Source organism: Ochotona curzoniae, unplaced genomic scaffold, assembly GCF_017591425.1.
Source record: "Ochotona curzoniae isolate NIBS_2020 unplaced genomic scaffold, NIBS_Ocur_1.0 contig_1071, whole genome shotgun sequence".
Classification (NCBI taxonomy): Eukaryota; Metazoa; Chordata; class Mammalia; order Lagomorpha; family Ochotonidae; genus Ochotona; species Ochotona curzoniae.
The window spans coordinates 25,476,655-25,504,216 of record NW_024464939.1 but is presented as its reverse complement, the minus strand read 5'-3'; the positions used below and the strand labels follow the sequence as shown (position 1 = coordinate 25,504,216).

At 40.8% G+C, this 27,562-nt stretch overlaps 1 protein-coding gene across 1 annotated transcript; it reads right to left on the bottom strand.

Annotated features, from left to right (window-relative positions):
* Positions 1–636: 636 nt before the first annotated feature.
* Positions 637–27,562, bottom strand: TTPA (alpha tocopherol transfer protein). The gene is made up of 5 exons (XM_040995950.1): positions 27,341–27,562; positions 18,615–18,768; positions 6,675–6,868; positions 4,655–4,765; positions 637–881 (listed from the first exon to the last, which is right to left on the bottom strand). The coding sequence occupies exons 1-5, from the start codon at positions 27,542–27,544 to the stop codon at positions 711–713; spliced, it is 834 nt and encodes a 277-aa protein (XP_040851884.1). The 5' UTR covers positions 27,545–27,562; the 3' UTR covers positions 637–710.

Sequence of the window (27,562 nt, the reverse complement as noted above, 5' to 3'; positions counted from 1 at the left end):
ATCAATACTCCTGATTTTTTTGAAAATCTGAAATGTTGAGAAACTATCAATTTGATCTGAAATACTTTATAAATTAGTTGTTAATAAATTTCATCAACATGATCAATTTCAGAGATATATGGGCACTGTATATAATATTGGCATAAACATTGTTTAAATAAGAAGTTTCTGTTGTGGAAATCATGCTAATATAGAATTTCCCTGAAATGAACTATCTTGTTGGCTCACAGAAGTAGCTATAAAGTTATATTAAGGTTTTTAACTTAATATAACTTGACATCCACCCAAAAGTAGTTTTTTTATCATCAGTCATATCTGCTAATATTTCATTTTAGTTCAATATTTATGAATTTATCACTAAATCAATGTGATCACAGAATTTATTGAAAATGAAATGGTTCAAAAACCTACAAAGATATACAAGAACTGTTACTTCAGAAGTTGCTGTCTATGCTGCCTCTTCAAATGCAAAACGAAGGAATCTCTTGTATGCTTTAAAAATGTACTGACCTTTAATTACTTTCAAAAATTGCCTAAATATTTTAAAAATAAAAGGCTTCCCAAATAGTCATGCCTCGCAAGTTAGAAAATATTCACAATCTAGCAGACCAGATTAGCATGAAGTAGTTTTTCTTTCATGCAAGTAACTAGGTAGGATCTCACTCGTATTTTTAAACAGGAACCCATTCACAAAAGTTAAATGTTTCTTACTAAATGGGCTGAGAAATGCTGCTGAGATAATCTTCAGACTTCATGATAAAATTTGTCCACTCCTGACAGATGTCATCCATGGAGAATCCTTTACCACCATATTCCAGAGGAAGAATGTCTGGGAAATGCTGCAGTAAGCTTGGCTTGTAATTATTTCCATGCATATGAACCTGAAATAGACAAAATATTTTAGAAGGTTTACTTCTGCCTCTCACTTTATTCATGCATTTCCAGTAGGAAATCAGCATCATAAAGCAAGGTACAGTAACAGCTTCTAAGACATGAAAGTAGGTATAGATAGTGCATTCTTAATTCTGCTTGTGAATCCAAGGATTTTACTGAAGGGTAGATCATTCTGCTGTGAAGCTAATCTTATTATCTGTGTTCCTTTAACTGTGTAAGATTAGTAAAAGACGATAAAATGTACTATCCTATACATAAGTATATTACGAAAGGTATAAATTCTTCATAAATAGGAACATATCTCTGAGCACACAAATAAGTAAATAAAGGATATTTTATGAGGTACATTGCAGTAATCAAATGAAAAGATATTTAAGTTTACTCATATAAATTTTAAAGTTGTCACAAAATCATTAACACTTATTGTAGTAGGGCCCGGCGGCGTGGCCTAGCAGCTAAAGTCCTCTCCTTGAACGTGCCCGGGATCCCATATGGGTGCAGGTTCTCATACTGGAAGCTCCACTTCCCATCCAGCTCCCTGCTTGTGGCCTGGGAAAGCAGTTGAGGATGACTCAAAGCCCTGGGACCCTGCACCCATGTGGGATACCCGGAAGAAGTTCCTGGCTCCTGGCTTTGGATGGGCATAGCACCGGCCGTTGCGCTCACTTGGGGAGTGAATCATCGGACAGAAGATCTTCCTCTCTGTCTCTCCTCCTCTCTGTATATCTGACTTTCCAATAAATAAATAAATCTTTAAAAAAAAGGAAATATAAGTAAAAAAACGCTTATAATAGTATATAATTCTGAACAACTTGCTATGTTGGCTAGCACCAAATTAAGAGACAATTATGACAATTCAGAACTTCAGCTTTTTCAATATTTTAAACTTCAAAAATTGATCATAGACTGTCCTGATGATAAAAGCATAGAAACCTGGACCAGAAGCACATATTGCTAAATAAATAAATAACCATTTTTATCTGCTAGGGCAAAATGTTTGTCCATGCATTCAAAATCATTGAATAAGCACTCACTATGTATTAGGGTATATGGGTTGATGAGTCAAATTAGTATGTTATACTCATCTGAATATTACAATCTCAATCTTCAATCTTCTGTAAAGTTTTTAATATTTTTAGTTAACTAAGCAGAAATTCTATCCTATTAAAAGGAGGGAAATGAAAAATTATAAGATCAATGCCTAGAAGTTGAAAAGGAAAAGGCTGCATACAGATAGTCCTTTCCACGCTGTGTTGACAAGTCAGTTTCATGTCAACTAATTTTTATAGAAATACTTCATGCAACTTATAAATTTTTCATTTTTTTCTGCATTCTCCTTATTAATGTTTCTCCATCCTTTTTTGGTATAGATTATAGCCAAATACAAATTATACACAAATACCAAACGTTTACTAAATTCAAATAGTTGACAGAGGCTGGCCAGCTATTATCAAGCTGCAATGAAGACGGAAAAAATATGGACAAAAAGCTGACTTTCATCAAAGAATTAGACTTAAAGAGGTTAATGTGGCTATCTATACCTACAGCAGATAATTTGGAATGTTTCTTCTCAAGAACAAGTGGAAACACCCACTGGACAATCTCCAAAGAAGCTCTGGTGTTACAATCTTCTGATCAGATACCAGAGGTAACATTTTGCTAATATCCAAGAATATCATTTGTAAAATTCCATTATATTGTTATAATTGATTCCATCACTAAACTTGAATATTGGAGTGATTTAAATTGTAAAAACCTTTTAAAACTCTTTGTGCAAGTTAAGCTGCCTCTCAGGATACCCACATACCATAGGAGAGAGTTGATGTCTCTCGCAGCTGTTCTACTTCCTGTCAGTGTCCCACTAACACGCTGGGTAGCATTGATGACGGCTCAGTTGCTTGGGCACCTGCCCCCCATGTAGGAAACAAGTGACGTTCAGCCTGACCCAACCAAAAGGCCATTGGCATTTAGGGAATAAACCGCCAAATGAAAGATGCACGTTTCTCTCTCTCTCTCTCTCTCTCTCTCTTTTTCCCTGACACTCTCCCACTATGTGTGTGACTCTCTTTCAAAAAGAAAAAAATTGCCAAAAAGATCCACTCTTTTGTGTTCAAGACATTAAATAGTGTCAATAATGCTCTACAATACGTCTCTACACTTATTTTAAAAACTGGAAATAGAATTGCCATGTGAGTCAGCAATCCCACCGCTGGATGATAGAAGACCTAAACACATTGCATCAAAGAGACACCTGCACCACAATGGCTAGAGCAGCACTGCTTCAGTAGCTAAGACGTGGAAGCACCAAGGTTTGATTACCTGTGCATGGACCTTACCTGTCCATGATCAGAAAATGGACAAATGAAATGTGGCATAAATATATATCATAGAATAATATTCAGCCATAAAAGAAAATGAAATCCTACCATTTATATAATAATAGTTAGAACTACAGGACATGATGTTGAGTCAAATAAGCCAGACACAGAAAGACAAAGACTGTATGCTTTCCTTTACATGAGCAAGTTAAAATTTGCATTAAAAAATCAAAAACAATAAAAAGAAATGCCGATGTGTGTATGTTTTGCTGCAAACACAGTGTTTGGTCGAACTTGCTTTTAAATCATTGTCATGCCTTCTATACTACTATAGTTTAAATGATGTTGTGACTTTTAGTACTTTTATGAGTGAAGCTGACGCTTTTTATTTGGTTATCATTTATACATCTTGCCTGTTTACCTGCTGAATTATTACTTTCCTGCCCATCTGTGGTCTTTTTACTTTTTAAGTATAAACGCTTCTGTAGAGCAGTAAGTCTTTAACTACACTGTAAATTTAAAATGTTATCTCAAAAATAATAAATAAAACAGTAAGTTGGAAAAAAAGAGCAAGAATAATTCTCCTCTACAGATAATTGCAGAAGAGTGATGGCAGATTCTATTTCCAACTTTTCAAAATTCTCCAGTTAAAGATATTAAATCTCCCTAACTAGGATGATACTAAGTTGCATACATCTGATACTGTGGATTGCAGTTGCACATATTTAACAAAAATTATCATTAAGAAATTTGCATAAATAATAGTCACAGTCAGTAATGAGAACAGGTTAAGAGAACACATCGAGGCACGTGCTCCTTGTGCGGCCCGCTGTTCAATGCGTGGTTACTCAGGTAACCACCTACATGAGTGTTACTGTCTCGTATGTTTTTACTGTAGCTTACATGCAAAATAAGTATAGATTCTGATTTTCTCCCTTTTATGCCAAAAGTACTATGCCATAAACACCATTGGGCATGCTGCTACTTCACTTTATAATAATCTGTAAACTTGGTATCTATTGTGTAAATATGTATTTTAGTTCATTTAACTGGTTCCCTAATGATGAACATTTTGTGGTTCCCAATCACTTATTGCATTGAATTCTGCTATATGTGCAATTTTCTTCATGATGAACTGTGTGTGAAGCAAAGGCTGATTTTGAGAACTCCTGCCACAGTGCCCTCTCCAGGGCATTTTCCACCCTGCACACTAGCCAGCAGTGTACCACAGGCCTGGTTTCCTCACTGCCTCATAACTAACACTCCTTCTTATTTTAAGTGAGAACTAAATTTTCATTTCTAAAGTTAGTTGATTTGTGAGAAGAATATTCGAAATTGGGCTAATGGTATGCACAAATGCATATAAAAAAATAAAGAAAAGCTAAATGAGTAAAGGTTGAAATGTTTGCTAGAGAGTAACTTAAAATGACTATTTTACTCACCCGTTTCTTGATTTTTTCAGTTAGGAATGGCTTAATCATAGAAAAGACCGCGTGGAAAATGGCTGGTTCGTTTATCAGATGGATGCCACGAACTTTCAATGGAAAGGAATCCTTTTGGAAATGAAAGGGGAAAAAAACTCCTTTAACCACTGCAATCATATTTTTAATGCTGTCTCTTCCTCTTAGACATTCTAATCTCAAAACAGTACATGAAGTGTTTTGCATAATTATCCATTCCAGCACCACAAAGCCTGGCTTTCAGTTCTCTGTCACTAGATTGAGAAAAGGACTCTAAAAAGGTTTCCTGTCATAGCTTAGGCAAACTTTCTTAGGAAATAGCTACACATTCTCACTGGAAAATACCGCCCATTGACAGAAAATGCTCTTTTAAGCAAATCAATGAGTCATTTGGACACTTATTTTTCCATTTTTTTTTAATTTTAAGAAAAAAACTTTCATAAAAAAACATATGCTTTTGACATTACTGTTAGTCGCTAACATGAAGTGTCTATATACTTATTATTAATAATTGAAAGAAATAAAGCATCATGGAAAGTTTTCTCCCCCCAAAACTTGGATATTTAATGCAGACTTTTCCTTCTAAAGGCCTTCCATTCTAAATATGGGTTTTTCTTTTTATTTTTTTTTCCCTATGTATAGCTTTTAAGGAAGTATCATTAGTTAGTTTAGGGCTTTTCCCTCCAGAATCTTTGAACATATGATTTTATTTTTTGCATAATTACTAAAATACTTTAAATAATTTGCATGCTGTTTTGATCCTTTGACATAATACACATTCTGTAAACATTATGTAAAATGTCATTGTAAAATCATGAGTTTTAGTATCATTCCAATAATCTGAATAATTTAAGTAATAATATCCCATTTCTGGACAAATAAACTATTTCTAGGGAGTTTTTTTTCCTACTAAAATTGATGATGCACATAGCTACCAAATGCAGAGGAAGAGTAAGTGGTTTTATACATGGCTTTTACATTCAAATGACTTGTACAGAAATTGACATTTCCTGGCTGACGAACTATGTGCCTGGCATTGCCCTATCAACTCTTTCACACAGGCTATTATTTTGTAAAAAGGGGGAAAATAGAGTATAGCTCAGCATGGCCATTAAATGCTAAAACATTTGAAACACTTAGCAGAGTATCTGGCACAGAGTAAGCTATTAGTACTCCATATTTTAAATTAGCTTAATATTTCACTAATTTAACATTTTAAACTAATTATTCCAGAAGTAGGTTCCTTGAAGTAGAATTCCTACATCACAACTGATGGCCATTTTTTTTTTTCTCAGCCAACAATTCTCTGTGTTTTAAAAAGGATCCTACGTTGTATGACCAGTGCCACATGCAGCCCTCCCTGGACAAGGACCATGAAGCCAGCCCAGTGGCCTCACCACACAAACCAGAACTCGTGCCCAACTGCGGCACTGCAGGGAAGAGGGCACCTCTGATGCTGGCTGGCGACAGAGGCACAGGGGAGTGGGTATGGCACTGCTGCCTGGGGATTCACAAGCCTGCCAGAGGGGCAGGGCACTGAATCATCCTAGGTGGTTTTGTTTTCTTTACAGACACAATACAGTAGCGTTCAGCCCCAGGAGTACATGGCAGCTGAGGACAGAGGTTGGCTGCTTTGAGATGTGTAAAATCTTTTGATTTCTGCAAAGAGCTGTGTCAGTTTACACCTACCAAAAAGAAATTTCATTGTGCCACTGCCATAACCTTTGAAAATCATTTTTTTAATATAGGAAAAAAAATATTGTCATGAAGACCAAGTTACCACACAATTGTTTAAATGTGTAAGTTCTATGGTTACAAATTTTGAGCACATTTTGAGAATTTGTTACAACACTTTTCCTTTTGTAAAATGACATGTTCCTATTATTTCTTCTCATTTAACTTTTCAATGAAGCTACTACCACTGCTCTTCGTTGATCATACAACAACACCAAAAATTAGTCATTGAAAGTATTACACATAACAGCTAAAAAAACACACTTACTGTAAGTACAGCAGCAATTTTCTTGGCTACAGATGGAGTAATCTGAAAAGCATGAGAAAACTGCCAGCCTTCCAGATCAAAGACAGCCTTGATCCCATTCCGTTGAGTTTCTACCTCCTGAACAATAAGCTCAGATGTGATTAGACTTACACGAAATACGTCATAAGCTGTAAAAAGCTTTGGGTCCCAGTTGGCTAAAAAATAAAACATATCATATCTCAGCTTTGCATGTAGAATCAGAAAGACTTAACAAAGAGAAACTAATTCTTTTTATGATTAGATCAAACAAATCCAAGAACATATGCCTATTTCACTATCCCCTCAGATTCCTCAGGGGGAATAAATGGGGAGAATCAAGATGGCGAAATAGGGTAAGGACACGCTTAAATGGATCGAAAAACATTTTATCAGGATGAAGCAGAGGACATATTTCAGGAAATAGGAAAGGACAGAAAAACAGCAGAGGGGTATCTAGAGACTGACGGACACAGGAAAGCAGTGGACACAATTGTATGGTGTTGCAGTGACTGATACTCCAGCGGCATTCAGTGAACAGCAATCTGAATTCCACCAGCAGTCAGAACTCCACCAGCAACCAGGTGAGAAGCGACTCACTGGGAACTTGGGAGGTGAACTCAAAGAACTGTCCGTCCTGCTGGTCCATTTGATTTAACCAGGAGCAGAGACAGAGCAGCAGATCCCAGATGGGCAGTGTGAGAACAGCATGGATTTCACACCCCAGTCAGCCACCTGGAGCCGAAATGGGCACCATTTTGCGTAATGAGGCAAAGGCAAGGGAAAGAACTGAGTATACGCTAAGCTGGGAGTGTGAACTCATTTCTGACTCAGTGAACTACAACAGCAACGTGGCATTCTACAGGTTTCACCCAAGACAGGTCTGGGTAGCCCTCAGACCTGATGGCCAGCAGATCAAGAATTCTAGTAGTGGTACATAAGGCACCATTTTGCACACTGTGGCAATAGGTTTGGGGCTGCAGGGGCAACAGTGACCTGCACATGTGCTAAGCTCGCGAGAACTCACTGAGTTCTGTGGATTGCACTGGTCCCGCAGGAAAATAATACCGACTGTGGCATCATACAGGTCAAAATAGATCCTTGTGGCACCCAGACCTAACATACAACAGGTTCCGCCAAGATCAGCACCACCAACAACCTAACTAGATAGGACACCTGGTGTCTCTCTAACCATGGGACCTGCTCCAACCAGAAGTGGGAGAAAGGTTGAAGAGACAACAGTGCAGCCTCAGCACGGTATCACAGGAGGTAGAGAGTGGTGAGCTAGGAGCTGGGGCTGTGGAGACCACAGTGGAAATCTGACATAAGAACCCAGACCTGGAACTCGCTGGAGGTTGTGGCACAAGTGGCTGCAAGCAAAAAGTTGTGTACCAACTGCAATAAGTAAAATCACACTGTAGACCTGTGGGTGACACAGCTTAGAAACCTGCCCCAAGGAGAAGACTCTGCTAACCAGAAGTACAATGACCAAGAGCAAAAGAAGAGACAAAGGCACAATGAATATTACTAAAAACTCCCCTGCAAAAGAGCAAAACCCTATGCCAACCTCAGAGTTAACTGAGGAAGAAATTGAGAAAATGGGGGACACAGAATCCATAAGACTCATTTTAAAGGTTCTGATCAAAAATGAGACACTCATGCAAGTGTTAAGAATTTAAGGAAGCAATAAAGCAAATCAAGATTGATATATCAGAAATTAAGAACACAGCAGAGCAAATAAAAAGTACAGTAGAGAGTCTCCAAAATAGAATGAAGTAAGCAGAAGAAAGAATCTCAGAATTGGACGATACTTTCTGTCTTCAGGGGGAAGCAAACAAAAAGCTGGAAGCAGAGCTGGATCAGGCCAAAAAAAAAAAAAATTCAAGAATTGCAAGACACTATTAAAAGGCCAAATATAAGAGTCATGGGAGTCCCAGAAGGAGCAGAAAGAGAAGCTGAGTTTGCAAATGTATTTAATGAAATAATCAAGGAAAATTTCCCTAATCTGGAGAAAGAATTGGGAAACAAGATCCAGGAGGGGCACAGAACTCCCAACAGGCTTGATCAAAAGTGATCTTCACTAAGACACATGATTATCAAGCTCTCTTCAATTGAACATAAGGAAAAGATCCTTAAATGTGCACGTGAAAAAAATCAATTGACATATAAAGGAATGCCGATTAAACTCACAGGAGATCTCTCACAGGAAACTCTACAGGCAAGAAGAGAATGGAGTGACATATTCCAGATTCTAAAAGAAAAAAAAAAAAGTTGGCCTAGGATAACATATCCAGCAAAGCTTTCTTTTGTCTTTGAAAATGAAATAAAATTCTTCCACAGTAAAGAAAAGTTAAAAAAATTTGCCTCTTTCAACCTTGCCCTGCAAATGATACTTCAAGATGTTGTCTTGACAGAGAAGAGGAATAGCACCTACCAAAACCAAAGGCAAATGGGAAGAAATGGGATGTTCTTCCCATTTGACAACAGAAGACTAAACCAATGAACAACCCATTCCTAAAATGACACTTTCTTCTGATTAAATCATTCAGTGACTCATATCATAGATCATGCTGTGGTATCATTTTCTTCAAGAAGTTTCTTGATTTTCATTTCTTCAGCTACATGTTAGTCATTTAATAGCATGTTATTTAACTTCATGGTGTTTTTAATTTCTTTTTTCTCCCTGATGTTGATTTTGTTTTGTGGCTTTTCATTTAATGGGATGTTTACTAGCTGTGTAATGAAGTTTGTCATATCTAGTAACATGCCATTTAACTTCATGGCATTGTAAATTTCTATTTTCCTTTCTATTGTTGATTGTGTATTATGACTTTTCATTTAAGGGGGTGTACAGTAGTTGTGAAATGGAAACTAACATCCAGATGTGAGGATACAATGTAGTGTGCATTTCTACTTCCAGACAAAGATGGACTTACAATGAAACTGTTCACTATTTCTTGACAATGGGATGCTGGACTCTCTGCCATTGTCCATGCCTGCAATGATGGACATATGACTGTTTATGAAGAACTATATGTTAGTAATTATATAGAGGAACTAGGTGGGAGGGGGAGGGAATTGAGGAAAGCGTGAGTTGAGATGAGGGCAGACCAGACCAGGCAGGGCTACAACACCTGTGCGCCTCATATGAGCTAGATTGGGGAAGGGCCAGATTGGGCTGACTGTTCCAACTGGTGCAAGCAAAAATTAGAGTGGGTAAGGGTTGGTTGGGCTTTGCCACATCATCAGATGACAGAGGCTGGCACTGGGAGGCCAATTCTGTTAAGTTAAACTCCAGAACCACCTGGAGAGTGCATAACCTGGGAGTGGGAGTGGCCTAGTAGGGAGATAGTGGGCACCTCCCTCATGGGTAACCACTCCCACTGGAGAGCACAAAAACCAGGACAGGGGAAGGGGTGGCTAGACAGAAGGGCACCTGCCAGTATGTGAGTGGGCTGGATAGTAGGTTGGTTGGGTTGAACTAAGCTTCAATGCCCATTGACAAGTACCAGAGCTAAAAGGGGATGTGGGACAGACTGAACAAGCCTGTGGTACATGCTGGCTTGCATGGAAACCAGGTTAGGGAGCAAGCCTGGTGGTGGCTATGGGCAGTTGCCCCAACTAGGCTGCAGCTCCCACTGGTTTGCGTGAGGACCGAGTATGAAGTGGGTAGGATCGAGCTGGACTACAACACCCATTGGTTCAAGTGGATGACAGGGCTGGAAACAGAACTGACCCAACAATTGCAATGACCAGCATGTGCTTTAGCTGATTGGGGCAACAGATTGTGCCAGACCCTGTACTGGCAAATTCACACAAGAATCAGATCTGGGAGCCCCAGCATGGTGGCGCAAGTGGTTAAGGTCCTCGCCTTGCATGCCCGGGATCCCATATGGGCGCCGGTTCTATCCCGGCGGCCCCACTTCCCATCCAGCTCCCTGCCTGTGGCCCAGGAAAGCAGTCGAAGACAGCCCAAGGCTTTAGGACCCTGCATCTGCGTGGGAGACCCAGAAGAGGCTCCTGGCTTGGGATCAGCATAGCATCAGCCGTTGCGCTCACTTGGGGAGTGAATTGGTGGACAGAAGATCTTCCTCTCTGTCTCTCCTCTCTGTATATCCTCCTTTCCAATAAAAATAAAATAAATCTTAAAAAAAAAAAAAGAATCAGATCTGGGATCATCTCAGATGAAGTTTCTTTGGAGATCCCTCCAACTGAACTGCTGATCTCAGAACCCCAACCATGAAGAGACTATGTCAGCCAATGAATTCTGAATAGGTTTCATCATGATTGGAATGGCGAGATTGGCAGCAATTCAGATCTGCTGAACTATCAAAACTGCTTGAGCAGGACCCTCGGAGCATGCCTCACGTTGGGGACCTGGGATGGGTGGGAGACTAGGTGGGACTTTTCCCTTTGTTTCTCCCCTGACCCCAAATACAGGGGAAAAAATGATATTAGTATGGAAACAATGGTATTACCAACTTTCCTGTAGCCCTTGACCCTTTGTATCTTAATCAACTAAGTAATATCATTTAAAAAAAAAATTTAAAAAAAGAAAAAACAAAAAGTATTTTGATTGGAGCTAACGCCATGTTTTCTAAGCCTCTGCCTGCAGTAGTGGCATTCTATATGAGCATCCATGTATGTCCTGGCTGCACCACTTTCCTAGGCCATAGATCCCTACTTATGGCCTGTAAAAGCAACAGAGGATGGCTTGATTCCTTGGGTCCCTAAACCCACGTGGGAGATATGGAAGAAGCTCTTGGCTTCAGATAGGCACAGCTGTAGCCGTAACATCCATTATTAGGTAAGTGAGCCAGTAGGTGGAAGATATCTCTCTGTCTCTCCTTCTATCTGTAAGTCTGCCTTTAAATAAATATAAATCTTTAAAAAAATTTCCAGAAAGGGAAGACATCTTTCCCCCCAAAGCCAATATTTTGACTGGAACTACTCGAGTACATAGTGGCATCATTTCAGATAGAAGAGTCTAAGTGCAAAAAATTGGTGAGCTTAGATACATGAAAATGTCTAGTGCGGTGCATCTGGAAACAGAAGTAGGGATCACAGATCTGGATATGGAAGGAGAAGGTACAAGTTGGAAGTCGCATGTGCCTATATGGGAATCCACAGTAGTAATTATCTCAGCTTTCTGTTTCTCTGCTTTGGTGGAGTAATAAGGCAGCATGAGAGCACTTAGAGACCTGTGCAGGAATTTCAGCATCTTCTGGCCAAGTCAAACAAAAGGTGATATCAGCAAACAAAATGAAGAAGGAGCAAGCAATTACCTTAGAGGAAAACATCAGGAAAATGCAGCATCCAAGAAGCCAAGGGAGGAGAATGTGTCAAGAAGGAGGAAGTGATTTGCTGGTTGGGAGGTCAGGTAACAGGAGTATTGGTTGAGGTCATTTCAGTAGAGGTAGAAATGAAACCACATCAGACGGCCCGAGGAGGAACATATGTTTAGCTGAAAGCAGAAGGAGAGATGTGAGGACAGGTTCTGGGCAAGAGGAGTGTGGAGAATTTCATCAGGTAGAGTTTTTGTTTTCTGTTAGATACTGATCCTTCAGATCTAATTGTTAATTGGCACATCTAGTAGCAAGGTAAAAATAGGATATCTAGAACTTGAGAGATTCATCAGAAGTTTTCCTAGGGAGGCACAATGGCATGTCTCAGAATCCAGGTAAGAATTGGAAATCATCTGTCCACAGATGATAACACAACTAAAAATGTTATGCAGCTTCAGACAGTCGCTAACTACTACAGTGATGAAAATATAAGAACAATGTTTGCTGCTCAGAAAAACAAAAAGAGGTACTGACCTAAATATATGAGCCAATAACATGACTGTCTGACTTGCACTGTCCAGTACAGTAGCTATCGGCCATATTAGCTATTCAAATTTAAATTGAAAATTCAACTTCTTAATTGCAACTGGTTCATATCCTGGTTGCTCCACTTCTGATCCAGTTCCCTGTTTACATACTATGAAAGCAGTGGAGGATAACCCAAGCCCCTGCCCACACCTGGGAGCCCTGGCAGAAGTTCCTGGCTCCTGGATCCAGATCGGCCCAGCTCTAGTCATTGTGGCCATTTTGGAGAATAAACCAGCACTGGCCTCCCAAACAAGTAAATCTTAATCTGAAAAGTTTCTCTAGTAACTGTCTAACAAATAATGCTTATAATGTCCACACACACACAAACACACACACATGATTTAATATTCATAGTATTTATATATGATAGATTTTTACTATATTCATTTTACAAATAAGAAAATGCTACCCATCTACACAGCATTTCACAGACCTAAAATGTGACAGAGCTAAGATCCCCACCCAGATAGCATACCTCAGCTCCTGTGTCTACCAGAAATAACCCATAGTCAAAAGTCAATACGCACTGTTAAATTTTACTTTTGTTGCTCTAGTGCATTATTGCTCCCATGAGGTATAAAATCATACCCTCCAACATGAAGCTGATAAAGGCAAACACTTAGCCTTACTGAGGCTGCTCTGCGGCACAGCAGCATGCAGGAAAAGGCTGCTTTTCACTGCTTTCACTGGATTGACACCATACCCTAGGGAGACAGTTTCTTTAAGATTCTTCCACAAAAGCTTTACCCCAGTTTTCCTTCCTTACTTCAACTGTAGTTAGAAATCTTACAATTCAGGCCTGGCTCAATTGCTCAGTGGCTCAATTTTTGCTTCACAAATGTTGGGTTCCTGGTCCACAGAAACAGAACAGTAAATTTCCTTCAGGACTGAGGAGAGGAGCTTTCTCTGATTCTTGCCTGGTTCCGACTTTGGGTCCCCACCCTCTCTCGTAATGACCATCAGGATCGCTCCAGAAACCCCTCAAAACAAACTAACAAATAAACAAACAAACAAAAAAATAGAATAGATAGAAAACAGCAAGGAAAGCTTAGAAACAGGAAATGGGCAGTGGGGATGCACTTATAACTCACTGGGTGGGACACAAAGATTAGCTACTCCTCACTAGGGTATTGAAGATTTCTCTGCACACCCCTCCTAAAACTGTTCACCTAAACTGTTGACACGTCTTGATAGAGTTATAGAGTTAGACTACCCGAAAAACAGCCAGGTTCTGCAAAATCATGCTTCCATGCTATAAATTGCTAAATACTTAAATTAAAATAGACATGAAACAGCTGAATAGTAATCTATAGCCATATTAAGGTGTATAGAACCCAGTTGTATATAAACTAATAATTGTAATGACAATGTAGAAGTCTTAGGATGTGGTTCAGAACTTGCACTCTTTTTTTCTCTCTCCTTTAACATGCTGGTTACACAATACCATGTCAACTAATTCCATTACGTTATAAATTGTTACTGATGTAATGTCGGGGCTTTTAATTGATTGGGCTGATACTCTGTCAGCTCTATCTGCAGACCAGAGACAGTCTCCCCAACAAGCCGTTGAACTTATCTAGACATTAAGATGCTGAACTCTACGCTTTGTAGATGCTTGCAAGGAAAGAATCTCAACTGAATTTGAACTATGGTAATGCAACAAGGTGGAAGAATCCACCATTGGGGGGGGGGACAGGACAGGTTTTGGGGAGGGGAGGGGGGAATCCCAGTACCTATAAAACTGCCATATAATGCAATGTAATCAATTAAAAAATGATTTAAAAAAAAAAAACAAATGTTGGGTTCCCATATGGGTGCAGGTTCATATCCTTGCTGCTCCACTTCCATCCAGCTCTCCGCTTGTGGCCTGGGAAAGCAGTAGAGGATGGCCCAAAACTTTGGGTCCCTGCACCCACATGGAAGACCCAAAGGAAACTCCTGGCTCCTGGCTTCAGATAAGCTCAGATCTGGCCAGCTTGGACACTTGGGGAGTGAGCCAATGGATGGAAGACCTTTCCCTCTGTTTCTCCTCTCTGCAAATCTGCCTTTTCAATAAAAATAAATAAACCTTACCAAAACAACAAAAAAAAAACCTTACAAATTTTTATCCCATCTTTTCATTTTACTCATAAGATACTTTGAGATTCTTTATATCCTAGAAAAACATAATGTACAGGAGATTGGCTGTATTCTGACCAGCACTAGATCTACATAAGTTAATGTAGTAAAAGAGGTCACAATCAGACAACAGGTATTTTGGTTCACTATTTTTAATTGTCAAAGTAGTACATGTGCATTCTTACTCAAAGGTATTGTTTTTACTTCCTCATGCACCTTAAATAAGCTGATAAACTAGAAAAAAAAAATCCAACAGGGCCAAGGCACTTGCAGAAAGCATCAGCTACAGTTTCAGCTTTGAATTTCTAGGATCCCTGAATAGAGTTCCCTGCCAAAATAAAAGTGTATCAGTCAAAACTGGATTTTTAATGAATGAAATATAATTTTAGCCTATGTATGCACCATACTCAAAGAATTATTTGGAGCTGATGTCTTTGCAGCTGGTGACATCTTCCGCCTGTATCTCATATGACCACTAGTATGAATCCCAAGTGCTCCACTTCCAATCCAGCTCCTTGCTAATGGTCTGGGAAAAGCAATGGAGGATGGAGCAAGTGTCCCTGCATCCCCATGGGAGGCCTGGAAAAAGCTCCTGGTTTCAGACCCTCCAGCTGTTACAGCTATTTGGGGAGTGAACTAAAAGATGAACTATGTCTCTCTCAATATCTCTCTCTCTCTCTCTCATCCTTTCAAAACAGTAAATAAAACTTTTCTCTTAAAAAATGGAATTATTTGCACGGACTATGTTGTGGTGTAGCATGTTAAGACTCTGCAAAACTAGCATCCCATGTCAGAGTACTGATTGAAGTCCCAGCTATTCCACTTCTATCCACCTGCCTCTGGTGAACCTGGGAAGGCAGCAGAAGACAGCCCAAATGTTTAGATTCCTTCCCCCATTGTGGGATGGATTTAATGGCTTCCTCTTTGAGTCTGGCCCAGTCCCAGCCATTGCAGCTATTTATGGAAAAACCAGCAGAGGGCATCTGCCTCTGAGAGAGAGAGAGAGAGACCTGTATCAACAGCACTCTGGTTTCATCACTTTGCCTTTCAAATTACTAAACCTTTAAAATACCACAGCCAAGAACTTGCTTCTAAATTTAAAAAATAAGTCATTTCTCAGGCCTGGTGTGATGGCACAGTGGATAAGGTCCTCGCCTTGAACGCCCGGGATCCCATATGGGCGCCGGTTCTATCCCGGCGGCCCCACTTCCCATCCAGCTCCCTGCCTGTGGCCCGGGAAAGCAGTCGAGGACGGCCCAAAGCTTTGGGACCCTGCACCCATGTGGAAGAGCCAGAAGAGGCTCCTGGCTTCGGACCGGCATAGCATTGGCCATTGCGCTCACTTGGGGAGTGAATCATCGGACGGAAGATCTTCCTCTCTCTCTCTCCTCTCTGTATATCCGCCTTCCCAATAAAAATAAAATAAATATTTTAAAAAAATAAGTAATTTCTGTAAAATTGAAATGTAACTAGGCATGCGTATTATTCAACTTTTCATTGCTACAACAAAATGTATGAGAGGCTACTTACGAATAAAGGTTTACTTTGGCTTGCAGTTTTGGAGGTTCTGTTCAAAGATCAGATAGCCCCATGAGTCCAGTGTCTACTGAGGGCAATGTACAGAAGAGATGTGGAGGGAGGATGCATTCGGAGATGGAGAGCACACTCATGCGAGGACTACGATCTCTCCTTATGAGACGACCATGACTAAGGGGAGCTCCACTGTAACAGCCCACTCCAATCACTGCCCAAGGTTCTACCTTTGGACACCATCATTGGATTAAGCTCTGTCCTTCATTGGCTAACTTTTTTAACTTGCCACAATTATTTTTAACTGTTATTTTTCATTATATACTTCTGGAGATCAAGGTTCCAGCATATGAACCTTTAGGAGAACCCAAACTCTAATCCAAGTCATAACAGTATCCTATAACACATGGATTTATCTGTTAAATATGGCTAAAGCAGAGTTTCAGCTAAATCTGACCACTGTATCCCTGGGTTGCTCAAGGAACTTCGTTGCTATGAGCTCATTCAACTCCCCATGATACTGATAGTTATAAAAGAACTCTGTGTTACAAATAATAACTTCAGGATTAATGCAATGTTATTTTACACATTAGCTAGGGCAAAATATAAAATAATTTTATTCACCATTTTGTCACTTCTTCAATCACAAAATTCAGTGCCTTGTAAGGTAGCAATACTGTCATGTATATATAGGAAATAAGAAATGAGAGTGTTCCAATATTTTAAATCCTAAAAGACAGAGGGATTTATACACCCACACTGTCAGGATATACTGAAATAGTAGAATGATAGACCTGTGAGTGCTTTTGAAGGACTATACTACTGTAATAAGATAGGGGAAATCAGTGCAGGAAGGGAGCATGGGGAAACCTCTGAGCCTATGGAACTGTAAAACAAACGAATAACTAACTAACAAATAAATAAATAAGTTAAAAGCCAGAGGAATTTTTGCAATACTGTGAATCTTAACATTCTGAATCCATATGTTGGTTATCTTTGTCCCATCCTCTGACCATCAGCGATGCTAGGAGTACCTTTGTCTGCCATTTTTAAGCACATGCCGTTCTAAGAGGCAGCTGCGATAGGTCAACAGTTGCTATGCTCTGAATGTTTGTGTCCCTCTCAAATGGCTATGCTCAATTTTATTTCCCAAAATGATGGTATCAGGAAGTTAGGACTCCATGGTGATTAGATCATGAGAGTGAGTAAGGCCCTCTTGCATGGGATTAGTGCCCTGGTAGAAGAGATCCAAGAGAGACCCACCGCCTTTCCTTTATAACCATTGCATGTCTATAAACCAGGAAAGAGCCTCACTGCATAGTCAGTCTTCCCAGCCTGCAAGTTCTGTTTCTATAAGCCACCCAGTCTACAGAATTTTGCTACAGCAGCCAGAGAGATCAATCCACAAGAAACATTAGGAATACCTAATGGTGAAAACAAGAAGCAGTAAAACGGAAGAGTAGCTAACCAAATTAAACGTCTGCTACAATTCCCAGGAGTACTGCACTCCCACTGCACTCTCCACCTTCTAGAGAAATAAACGTTTCGCTCCTCAACCCAGGGAGCTATAGAACTAGTCATTCACTTGTTCATTCCCCAAATATTTATTGAGTACCCACCGTGTACCACACCTGTTTGCAGAGCTTGGGACCCACCGGTGCACAAACAAGATGCATGACCTCAGGAAAATTGTATTACTAGAATTCAGAATTCCTAAATGTGTTTTCTAATAAGTATATCTGAAATACATTTCAGTAATCTTTTCACCTACTCCCATTTTCTCTTCTATTTCCCTTTTTTCTTATTTTATTCTTTAAGATTTCTTGATCTGTTTTAGAAAGGCATAACTACAGAGAGGAGACAGAGAAAGATCTCCTTTTGCTGCCTCACTCCACAATGGCCAGAGCTGAGCTGATTCCAAAGCCAGGAGCCAGGAGCCTCTTCCAGGTCTCTCACATGGGCACAAGGTCCAAGATTTTGAGCTATCCTCTAGCGCTTTCCCAGGCCACAAGCAGGAAGCTGTTTGGGAAGGGGAGCAGCAGGACACGAGCCAGCTCTTATATGGGATCTTGGTGTGTGCAAGGCAAGGATTTAGCACTGAGCCATTGCACTTGGCCCCTTTTTTCCTTCTTTTAAATAACAGACTGTGTAGAAGAACAGTAGTAAAATTTTCACTGGTTTGTGTTTATTCTCTCATAACTGCCAGAGTTCCACTGTATTTGGGGACTATCAACACCCATATTAAAACAAATGCAAACCCTGAAAGTCTAAATTCCTAAAGAGGGACTCATTTGAGAGTCTGTATATAGCAGCTAAGGAAAAATAAAAGGAGAGGAGGTGAGGAGACGCATAGAGGAAATGAGGGAGTCGGATGGGGAAGAAGGAAGAGCTGTGTATCACTTACCAATTCTGTAAATAAGAACTCTGCTGCCAGTGGGATCCCTGGCTCGCAGGACTCCATGGTAGCCAGCCTTTAGAAGACCAAGAATACTTCTAGGGTGTAGGTCTGCACTTATTTCTGGACATTCTGCTCTCCACTTATAGTAGTTTTTCAATAACTGAAAAACAACAACAAAAAAAGCTTTTCTATAGATAGCAGATTTGTCAAGCATTTTATAGAAGAATAGTAAGAGAGCCTTGGCATTGTGGATGAAGCACATTCTTTGCTGGTTTGTGATTTCAGTATTTTTTTAAGCTATTGAGAAAAAAAGTTTCCTTGATGAAAGATCTGAGATGATAGGAGCTAGTGACAAATCCATCAGTGATCCATCAGGATCCATCAATGATCCATCAATGAACCATCAGGATCCATCAGTTATTTTCATTTGCTTCCTATAGTAGTCTCCAAACGTAGTCACCAACAATTCTTCCCCTCCTGGCATACATATGCCATTGCTCCCACCAACGGGTAGAGTCTATTTGATTCCTTCCCAGTGACTCCGGCTGGTTTCACACTTTGTGGCAAAATTGATACTACGCCTGATTTTAATCAACGTGATACCTATTGCATTTGCTTTCTTGAGATCCAGATAGCATGTAAGGTTACCAAATGACAATAGTGGAAAGCAACCCTGTGGGATGCATGGTAATGCTACAGGGATTCCACATGGCATCAGAGTTCCCAATTGATGCCATGTGGAGCAGAGATGAACCATCTCCACTGAGTCCCCGCTAAACTGAAGAATCATAGATAAGAGTTGTGCTTCAAATTGTTAAAGTTTGGGATTATTTGTTACTCAGCAACAGATAAATAAAATATCATTTTTAGACTTTTTGCTTTTTTGGTTTTTCTTTGTTAAGTAAGGGAGAACAAAAATCAATTAAATGAGCTGGGAAAGCCTAAGGAACAGTAAAGTATGCCTGGATGTTAGATGTCAACAAAATATGGTTTGAAAAAATCCCATTTTCTTTTCTCTCAAAAGAACCACCAGAAACGGTTAATCAAAGCATGCCAACAATGCAAATATTACTGCCATAAAATGAATCACCCTAAGGTAAATCATGTATTTCACAATTAGATTTTAATTTTCCTGTGTTATTTGCACATCCTCAATTTTTCCAAAATAACACATTTGTTTTGAGCTTAAGGAGATCTATTAGTATGCAAGAGAAAGGACAGTTTTATATTTGAGAATCATTGAAACAAGCATGGTAGTTCTAACCAGAAAAAAATACTAACAGTCTGGAGGAAAGTGCAAATAACAGAGAAAATTGATAGAAGATGAAACTCTACACCTTGAAAAGGTGCTGGTTTGGGGAAGGCTGAGGGAAGACAGAAGCTGCTGGGCACAGGATACAAAACAGAAGACAGAGCATCAGAGTTCTCTCTCTCTCTCTCTCTCTCTCTCTCTCTCCCCCTCACCCCCACCCCTGGCTTTTGTCTGGCACTTTCTTTCGCTGTTTGTCTCTCCCCCTCTCTCTTTCTGTACTGAATAAACTTTCTGTACTTTTTAAAATTCAAGAATGTTTCCAAGAGTTAAATGCAACAGAGGGTAAGAAAGAATAACATCAAAAGGAAAAGAAGTCATTCAGTTTGCCAAAAACAAAATAATTGGTGACCCAAATAGTACTTTCCAAAGGCAGTAAGACAATAGGCACATTGTAGATTTTTCTGTGTTCATTCTATTCTATAACATTAACTTCTCTTCCTCTTCCCATCCTAGAAGACATTAGAATATGAGCTAATAGCATTTTGCAAAGTTCGTTTCTGTTTTGGTAGCTTATTCAGACATAAAAACAGTCCTTTTAGGTTGATTCAAGCAAAATGCTGGAAACAGCACATTAGTAACTAGTACTTATATAGAAATAATTGCTTTATTTTCCTACAGAATGCTAAAATGGGTGCCTTTGGGGGCCCAGCACAGTAGCCTAGTGGCTGAATTCCTCCCCTTGCATGCTCCAGGATTTCATGGGAGCAGCTGTTCCACTTCCTTTCCAGCTCCCTGCCTGTGGCCTGGGAAAGCAGTAGAGGGACCTTGCACCCACATGGGAGACCTTGAAGAAGGTCCTTGCTCCTGGCTTTGGATCGGCTCAGCTCTGGCCATTTCAGGCACTTGGAGAGTAAGCCAGTGGATGGAAGATCTTTCTCTCTATCTCTCCTTCTTTCTGTAAATCTATCTTTCCAATAAAAATCTTTTTAAAAAAGTGTGTCTTCATCAGAAGGGATCTCTTAGGTACTAGATGTGGGATAATCTGCTTATTCATCTCTGCAGATTGCTAGGCTCACAAGAGATAGAAACTTGTTAAATGAAAGAATCATTCAATCCATGCATAAACTAACTGGATCCCCACATCTGAAAAACAAATTAAAGAACAAAACAATCACTTTCATACCTCTTTAGCTATGCAAATCGAAAGATCAAAGCCTGGATCTTCGATCATTTCTTTTTGAAAAATTTAAATTGATTTTGTTTTAACTTGAAATGCAGAGAGACACGCCCAGAAAGATAAAGGAAAGAGGGAGAGAGAGACTGCGATTCCATTTTCTGGTTCACTATACAAATGTCCTCAATGTCCAGGTAAGAGACAGGCTGAAATAGGAGGCCAGGAATTCAGTGCAGATCTCCCACGTGAATGGCAGCAACATAATGACCTGAGCCAGCACCTCCTACCTCACAGAGCCCACATTGGCAGGAAGCCGGAATTGGGAGCAGACCAAGACTTAAATCCAAGCACTTCCCAGTACTGGATGTAAGGAACCCAAGGGGCATCTTTCCTGTTAAGCCAACAACTAGATGAGTGATCACTATTTTCTCACTGACAAATTCACAAGTACGTTCGACATGAATGCATAATGCATAATGCAACTGTTATAAACTGCTAGTGAGAATTCTAAAACAATTTCCAAACACAAAAGAGAATGCAAATAACTATTCAATACGGAGAGGTGCCTATTTTGTACAAAAACTACAAATAAATAAGTATTTAAATGTAATAACTTTGTTCTGTAATAAAATAGATTTCTTTTTAAGATTTATTTTTATGGGAAAGGCACATTTACAGAGAGGCAGAGGCAGAAAAAGATTTTCCATCTGCCAGTCAGTCCCCAAGTAACCAATAATGGGTGGAATTGAGCCCATCTGAAACCAGGAGCCAGGACCTTTTTCCAGGCCTCCTTCATGGGTGCAGGGTCCCAAGGCTTTGGGCCATTCTCCACTGCCTTCCCAGGCCACAAGCAGGGGGCTAGAAGGGAAATGAAGCAGCTGGGACACCAAGCAGGGCCCCTAAGGGATCCCAGCACTTGCAAGACAAGGATTTAGCCACTGAGCCATCGTGCTAGACCCAACTTTAGTCTTATATTCTAATGTATTTTAATATATGTTATTTTTTATTTGACAGGCAAAGACGGGAGAGGGATAGAAAAGAAATCTTCCAACCACTGGTTTTCTCCTGCAAAAGCCTGCAATGGCCAGGCATGGGCCAGGTTAAAGCCAGGAGCCTGGAACCCTATCTGGATTTCCCACATGAGCGACAGCAGCTCAAGTACTTGGCTATCTTCCACAATTTTCATGTATTTTCAAACAAAATAGCATCTTATTTGAATCATTTTTATGGGTTTAATGGCATCATTTCCATTCCTTTTCACAACTACTCTGAGAAATAGCTATTACTACACCATTATATGAATATGAAAGAAAAACTCAGAAATTATACATCTGGTCAAGAGCAACAACTAACAGAGGCAGAATGGAGACTGAAGTTGACATAGGATATATTTTACAAAAGAATCTTCACATAAAAATTAGCAGCAAGAGTCCACAGAATTTGGAAATTGCAAAAGTCGTTGCAAAAAAAAAAATCACAAATGTTTAGGGGAAAAAAAAGACATCACATAGAACAAAAGTATAAGGAACTAGGCCATAAACTGGATAAAGACAAAAATTCATAAGAATATAAAGGACAGAGAAATTCAGGTATCTCTCTGTTAATGTTTTGTTTTGTTTTATTTTACTTCATTTTATTTTATTTTCAATGAAATAAAAGGCAGATCAGATTTATGGAGAGAAAGAGAGAAATATCCTCCATCCACTGGTTCACTCCCCAAATGGCCGCAATGGCCAGAGCTGAGCACATCCAAAACAAAAAGCCAGGAGCTTATTTCAGATCTTCCACAGGGGTGCAGGGTCCCAAGGCTTTGGGCCATCCTCTGCTGCTTTCCCAGGCCTTAACTAGAGAGTTGATGGGAAGTGGAGCAGCCAGGATACGAATTGGCACTTATATAGGATGCCATAGCTTGCAAGGTGAGGATTAGCCAGTAAGCCATCAAACCAGGCCCTGAGGATAGCTTGACTATCATGTGTCTTGGTGAGGTTTGCTTTTGGTTAACTCTGTTGAGAGTTCTAATATTCATTTAAAAAAAAGAAGCCAGTGAAATATGCTTGATATCACCCAAGTTCAAATTCCTGCCCCACTTCATAGTTATATGACTTAGGCCAAGTTACTTTTCATACATCAGCTTCTGTTAAAATGAGAAAATAATGAGATAATCCATACAAATTCTACCTACCAAAGTATTTGGCAGTCCACAAACCATCCTTTTACCTTGTATTTATTTTATTGTTTATTATAGTTATTTTCCATGATACAGTTTTATAGGTATATTCATTAGAATTTTGAAAACCTACCAATTTGCTACAACTTTGAGCACAAAAGCTAGAATAATGAAAAGTCTGATTATAATTTTCTTCATATAAAAATACAGAGCTTTTCATTATGAATACAGGACTTTGAGATGAATTAATTGCCATTGTGGAGGAAAATGAAAAATCAGTTTCACACTGTCACCCTTACCCATTCCTTTCCACTTGGCAGAAATATAAGGCAAAGAGCTCATACCAGACACTTGGTTTCTAGCCAGTAGCTTTAGACACACTCGGGCTAGTCAATTCCTAAGGACATGGTGTAATGAAAACAATTCAGTGAAAGAATGATTTTGAAAATAAAACCATATGTGTGTGTATGTCACAGCCCAGAAATAAAGTTTGTTTGCTTTCCTAGCTACACATTTTAAAAGCAGTGAAAATGAAATCAGTAACTCATATACTTCATTTTATTATCTCCATACCAATATGTAAGTATCTATATGCATGTCTGATGTCTGTTGAAGCCACACTCTTCCTAGGACCTGAGATTGTGTCGTCACTTTCAGTAGCTGCCAAGTGTGTGTTAGACTATTACTCAACGATGCTGGGACACTCGTGTATCCATCTAAGTGAAAACAAACAAAGCTGGGCCCAGCGGCTTGGCCTAGCGGCTGAAGTCCTCTCCTTGAACGCGCCAGGATCCCATATGGACGCCGGTTCTAATCCCGGAAGCTCCACTTCCCATCCAGCTCCCTGCTTGTGGCTTGGGAAGGAAATCGAGGATGGCCCAAAGCTTTGGGACCCTGAACCCATGTGGAATACCTGGAAGAAGTTCCTGGATCCTGGTTTCGGATCGGCATAACATCAGCCATTGCGCTCACTTGGGGAGTGATTCAGTGGATGGAAGATCTTCCTCTCTGTCTTTCCTCCTCTCTGTTTATCTGACTTTGTAATAAATGAATAAATCTTTAAAAAAAAAAAAAGAAAGAAAGAAAGAAAGAAAATAAACAAAGCTGAATTCTTATTTTGACCCTAACATCCAAATAAACCCCAATAAATCTCCCCCCCCAAAAATTCCCTGCAAGAAAAAAAAATAGCCATACAAAAAACAGAGACAATTTCCAACAGTAGAGCCAGGAAAACTCAGAAGTAATCTAAGAACAAATTAATCCAATCAGTAACATAAAAAAAAAATTTTAAACTCTAGACAGAATATAGTATAAATGATATCAAAAGCTAGGCAACGGGGGCCCATCATTGACACATGGGTTAAGACACTGCTTCGGATGGCCCCAGCCTATGCGGGAGGCAGCAGCTGACACCACAACCAGCTGTGTCCTTGCCGGCCACACGGAAGACCTGGGTTTAGTTCCAGGTTCCTGGTTCAGGCGGATCCAGCCCTGCTTGTTGCAGGCTTTTGGTGTAAGCCAGTCTCTCTCTCTCTCTCTCTCTCTCTCCCTCTTTCTCTCTTTCTCTCTTCCTCTCTTTCTGCTTTTCAATTTGAAAAGTAAATTCAAAATCGAAAGGAGGCAACAAACTAGGACAAGGCCTATTTTCCTTTACACTTAAATACATTTTATGAATCCACAAACATAAAAATGATAAATGACAAAAATAGGCATTTAGCTGCAAAATGATCCTAAAATTCTGGATGTACAAATCAGGATCAACCTCATTTATAACCAAGCAAACGCATATTATGACAACAGTGAATTACCACCTCTCACCTAGCAAGTTTATACACAAATTAGTGTGTAATCATACTGTGTAGATGATAATGTGGAGGACAAAGCACCGTTACAATGATACAATCAGTGCAAAAACCTTGTGGGGTTGGGGGAGGCTACAATGTGGTACAGCAGGTAAAACCATCACCTGGGGCCCGGGATCCGATATGGGCGCCAGTTCTGATCCAGATGGTCCCACTTCCCATCCAGCTCCCTGCTTGTGGCCTGGGAAAGCAGTCGAGGATGGCCCAAAGCCTTGGGACCCTGCACCCGTGCGGGACACCTGGAAGAGGTTCCTGGTTCCCGGCTTCGGATCGGCGCTGTACCAGCCGTTGCGCTCACTTGGGGAGTGAATCATCGGAGGAAAGATCTTTTTCACTGTCTCCTCCTCTCTGTATATCTGACTTTGTAATAAAAATAAATCTTTTCCAAAAAAAAAAAACATTACCTATAATGCCGGCATCCTATTTGGGTGCTAGTTTGTGTCAGCCGCTCCACTTTTGAGCTCCCTGCTCATGGCCTGTGCAAAGCAGCAGAAGATGGTCCAAACGGTTGGGCCCCCACCACCCACACGGGAGCTCTGGATGAACCTCCTGGCTTCTGGCTTAGGCCTGACCCAGCTCTGGCTGTTGCGGCCATCTGGGAAGTGAATCAGCAGGTGGATGATCTCTGTCTCTTCCTCTCTCTTGGTAATTTTCACTTTCAAATGAAAAAACAACTCTTTTTCTTAAAAAACTTCGTTGTAGAACAGTCTGTTAACTGTTCTAAAAAATGCACAGCTCTGGTTTTGGTGGCTGCCCTCCATCCCGGGTTGCAGAGGCATTTGGGAGGCTGGGTGTGGCTCCTCTCCTTATCTCTCCCCTTATTCCAGATAAAGGAAGGGAAAAAAGAAAACGTGGAAATTGTGATCTCACCCACCTCCCTGTAACCCTTGACCCTAATCACCCTAATCAACTATGTAAAAATCATCAAAAATTTAAAAAAAAAATGCACAGCTCACTTCATCCAGAAATGTCACCGGTTAGTTTATTATTCCAGGATATATTCCTGTTTACACAATGATGAAGAAATGCTAGCAGTCAGTCAGTGACAGAGGAAACCGCAGTCACTTATTTGCTGTACCTTTTCTTTAACCATGAAATGGCAGGGGAATTAGCACTGAATGAGGGAATGAACAGGCAGGATTATTTCCTGATACTGGCTGGTAGTAATTCTAATGTCCAAAACTAGAATGCTTAGACCAGACACATCACCATTACAGTGGGATAGGAGCAGCCCAGTAAAGAGCAAACTACAAATAATGCTGATCCACTAAGAAGGGGAGAAAACCCGCCTGATTGTGTTACATAAACTCACGAAGACAAAACTTAGAGTTATGGGCCCTGGGCATATGACTGCGAACTTTAAAGCTTGGAGCGGGGAACTTTTACCTGGGAAATTACTTTTGGAAACATATTGTGTACTTTTTGACTATGCCGAACTCGTTACTTCTTTGATAAACGTTGAAGTAACTTGGAAAACGCTTCCTAAAACAGGTTCGAATTCACTTTACCTAGCCTACCACACCAGCTCTCCGCATGACACTGACTGAGCAAGTGCTGGGAGACAGGGCTGAATCCGGCCCAAGCTGAGCGCCATGACGCGCCGGGCACCTCTTGTTCTGACGGGTTCAATCCTCGCTCCCAGGGTTCTCATCAGATAACGCGTAGAGCGCCCAGTCTGAACTGACAGAACCCAAGGTCGCACCCTTCTTTCCGATCGCTGTCTCTGCAGCAGCCCTTCAACCTGTAGTCACACACTCAGAAACACAAAAAAGAACCTGCCCAAGTCGCCCCTGCTCATCCCAGGACTCAGAATGCACCAGGCTGCTTCGTCCCTTGACACCAGGCACTGCTATTCATAAGCCTGTTTTCTTTGGCTGGGATTTTACTCAGACTCTTGTCGAATGTCCTTGGCACAGGCAGAGCTATCTGCCCAGGAGCGATAGATAATTGCTCGTCACCTGTTATCCTTAACTCTTGCAGGCAGTAGGCATATCCCCAAATTGTATAGGCTCAGTATACTGGTCTAGGGCGATTTCCAATGTTTGGGATTGGCTGTGCCACCTACACTACCAACACCTTTTCAGGTTTCCAGTTCCCAGGACCCAGAAAAATTGGAAGTTCCCGCCCGGCTCTCCCCGAATCCTTGCAGCCCCACAGACCCCGCACCGAGTGTTAGCCGGCACACTGTGCCCGCCAGGCTGCAGCCGCTGCCCCGGGACAAGGCGCTGTTACCCGGCCCGGCCGGCAGGGCGGAGCGCGACGGACACCAGCGCTTACCCGCCAGGCCAGGTCCAGGTCGAAGTCCCGGGCGCGCAGGAAGCGCAGCAGGAAGGCGTCGGTGAGCGGCAGCGGCTGGAGCGGCGCGCCCGCCTCCAGGGCCCGGCGCCGCAGCTCGGTCAGGCCCGGCTGCAGCAGCGGCGAGTGGTCGGGCAGCGCGTTGAGCTGCGGCGCCACGCCGGGCCCGAGCTGCGTCTCTGCCATGCCGGCCGCCGCTGCCGC

Bases quoted from the DNA above. Each gene is read 5' to 3' on its own strand.
- TTPA (XM_040995950.1), bottom strand. From the start codon at position 27,544: ATGGCAGAGACGCAGCTCGGGCCCGGCGTGGCGCCGCAGCTCAACGCG. The intron at 18,769-27,340 runs GTAAGCGCTGGT...GTTGTTTTTCAG, and splicing joins ACCTGGACCTGGCCTGGCGG to TTATTGAAAAACTACTATAA. The intron at 6,869-18,614 runs GTAAGTGATACA...TTTATTTTTTAG, and splicing joins AGTTCTTATTTACAGAATTG to CCAACTGGGACCCAAAGCTT.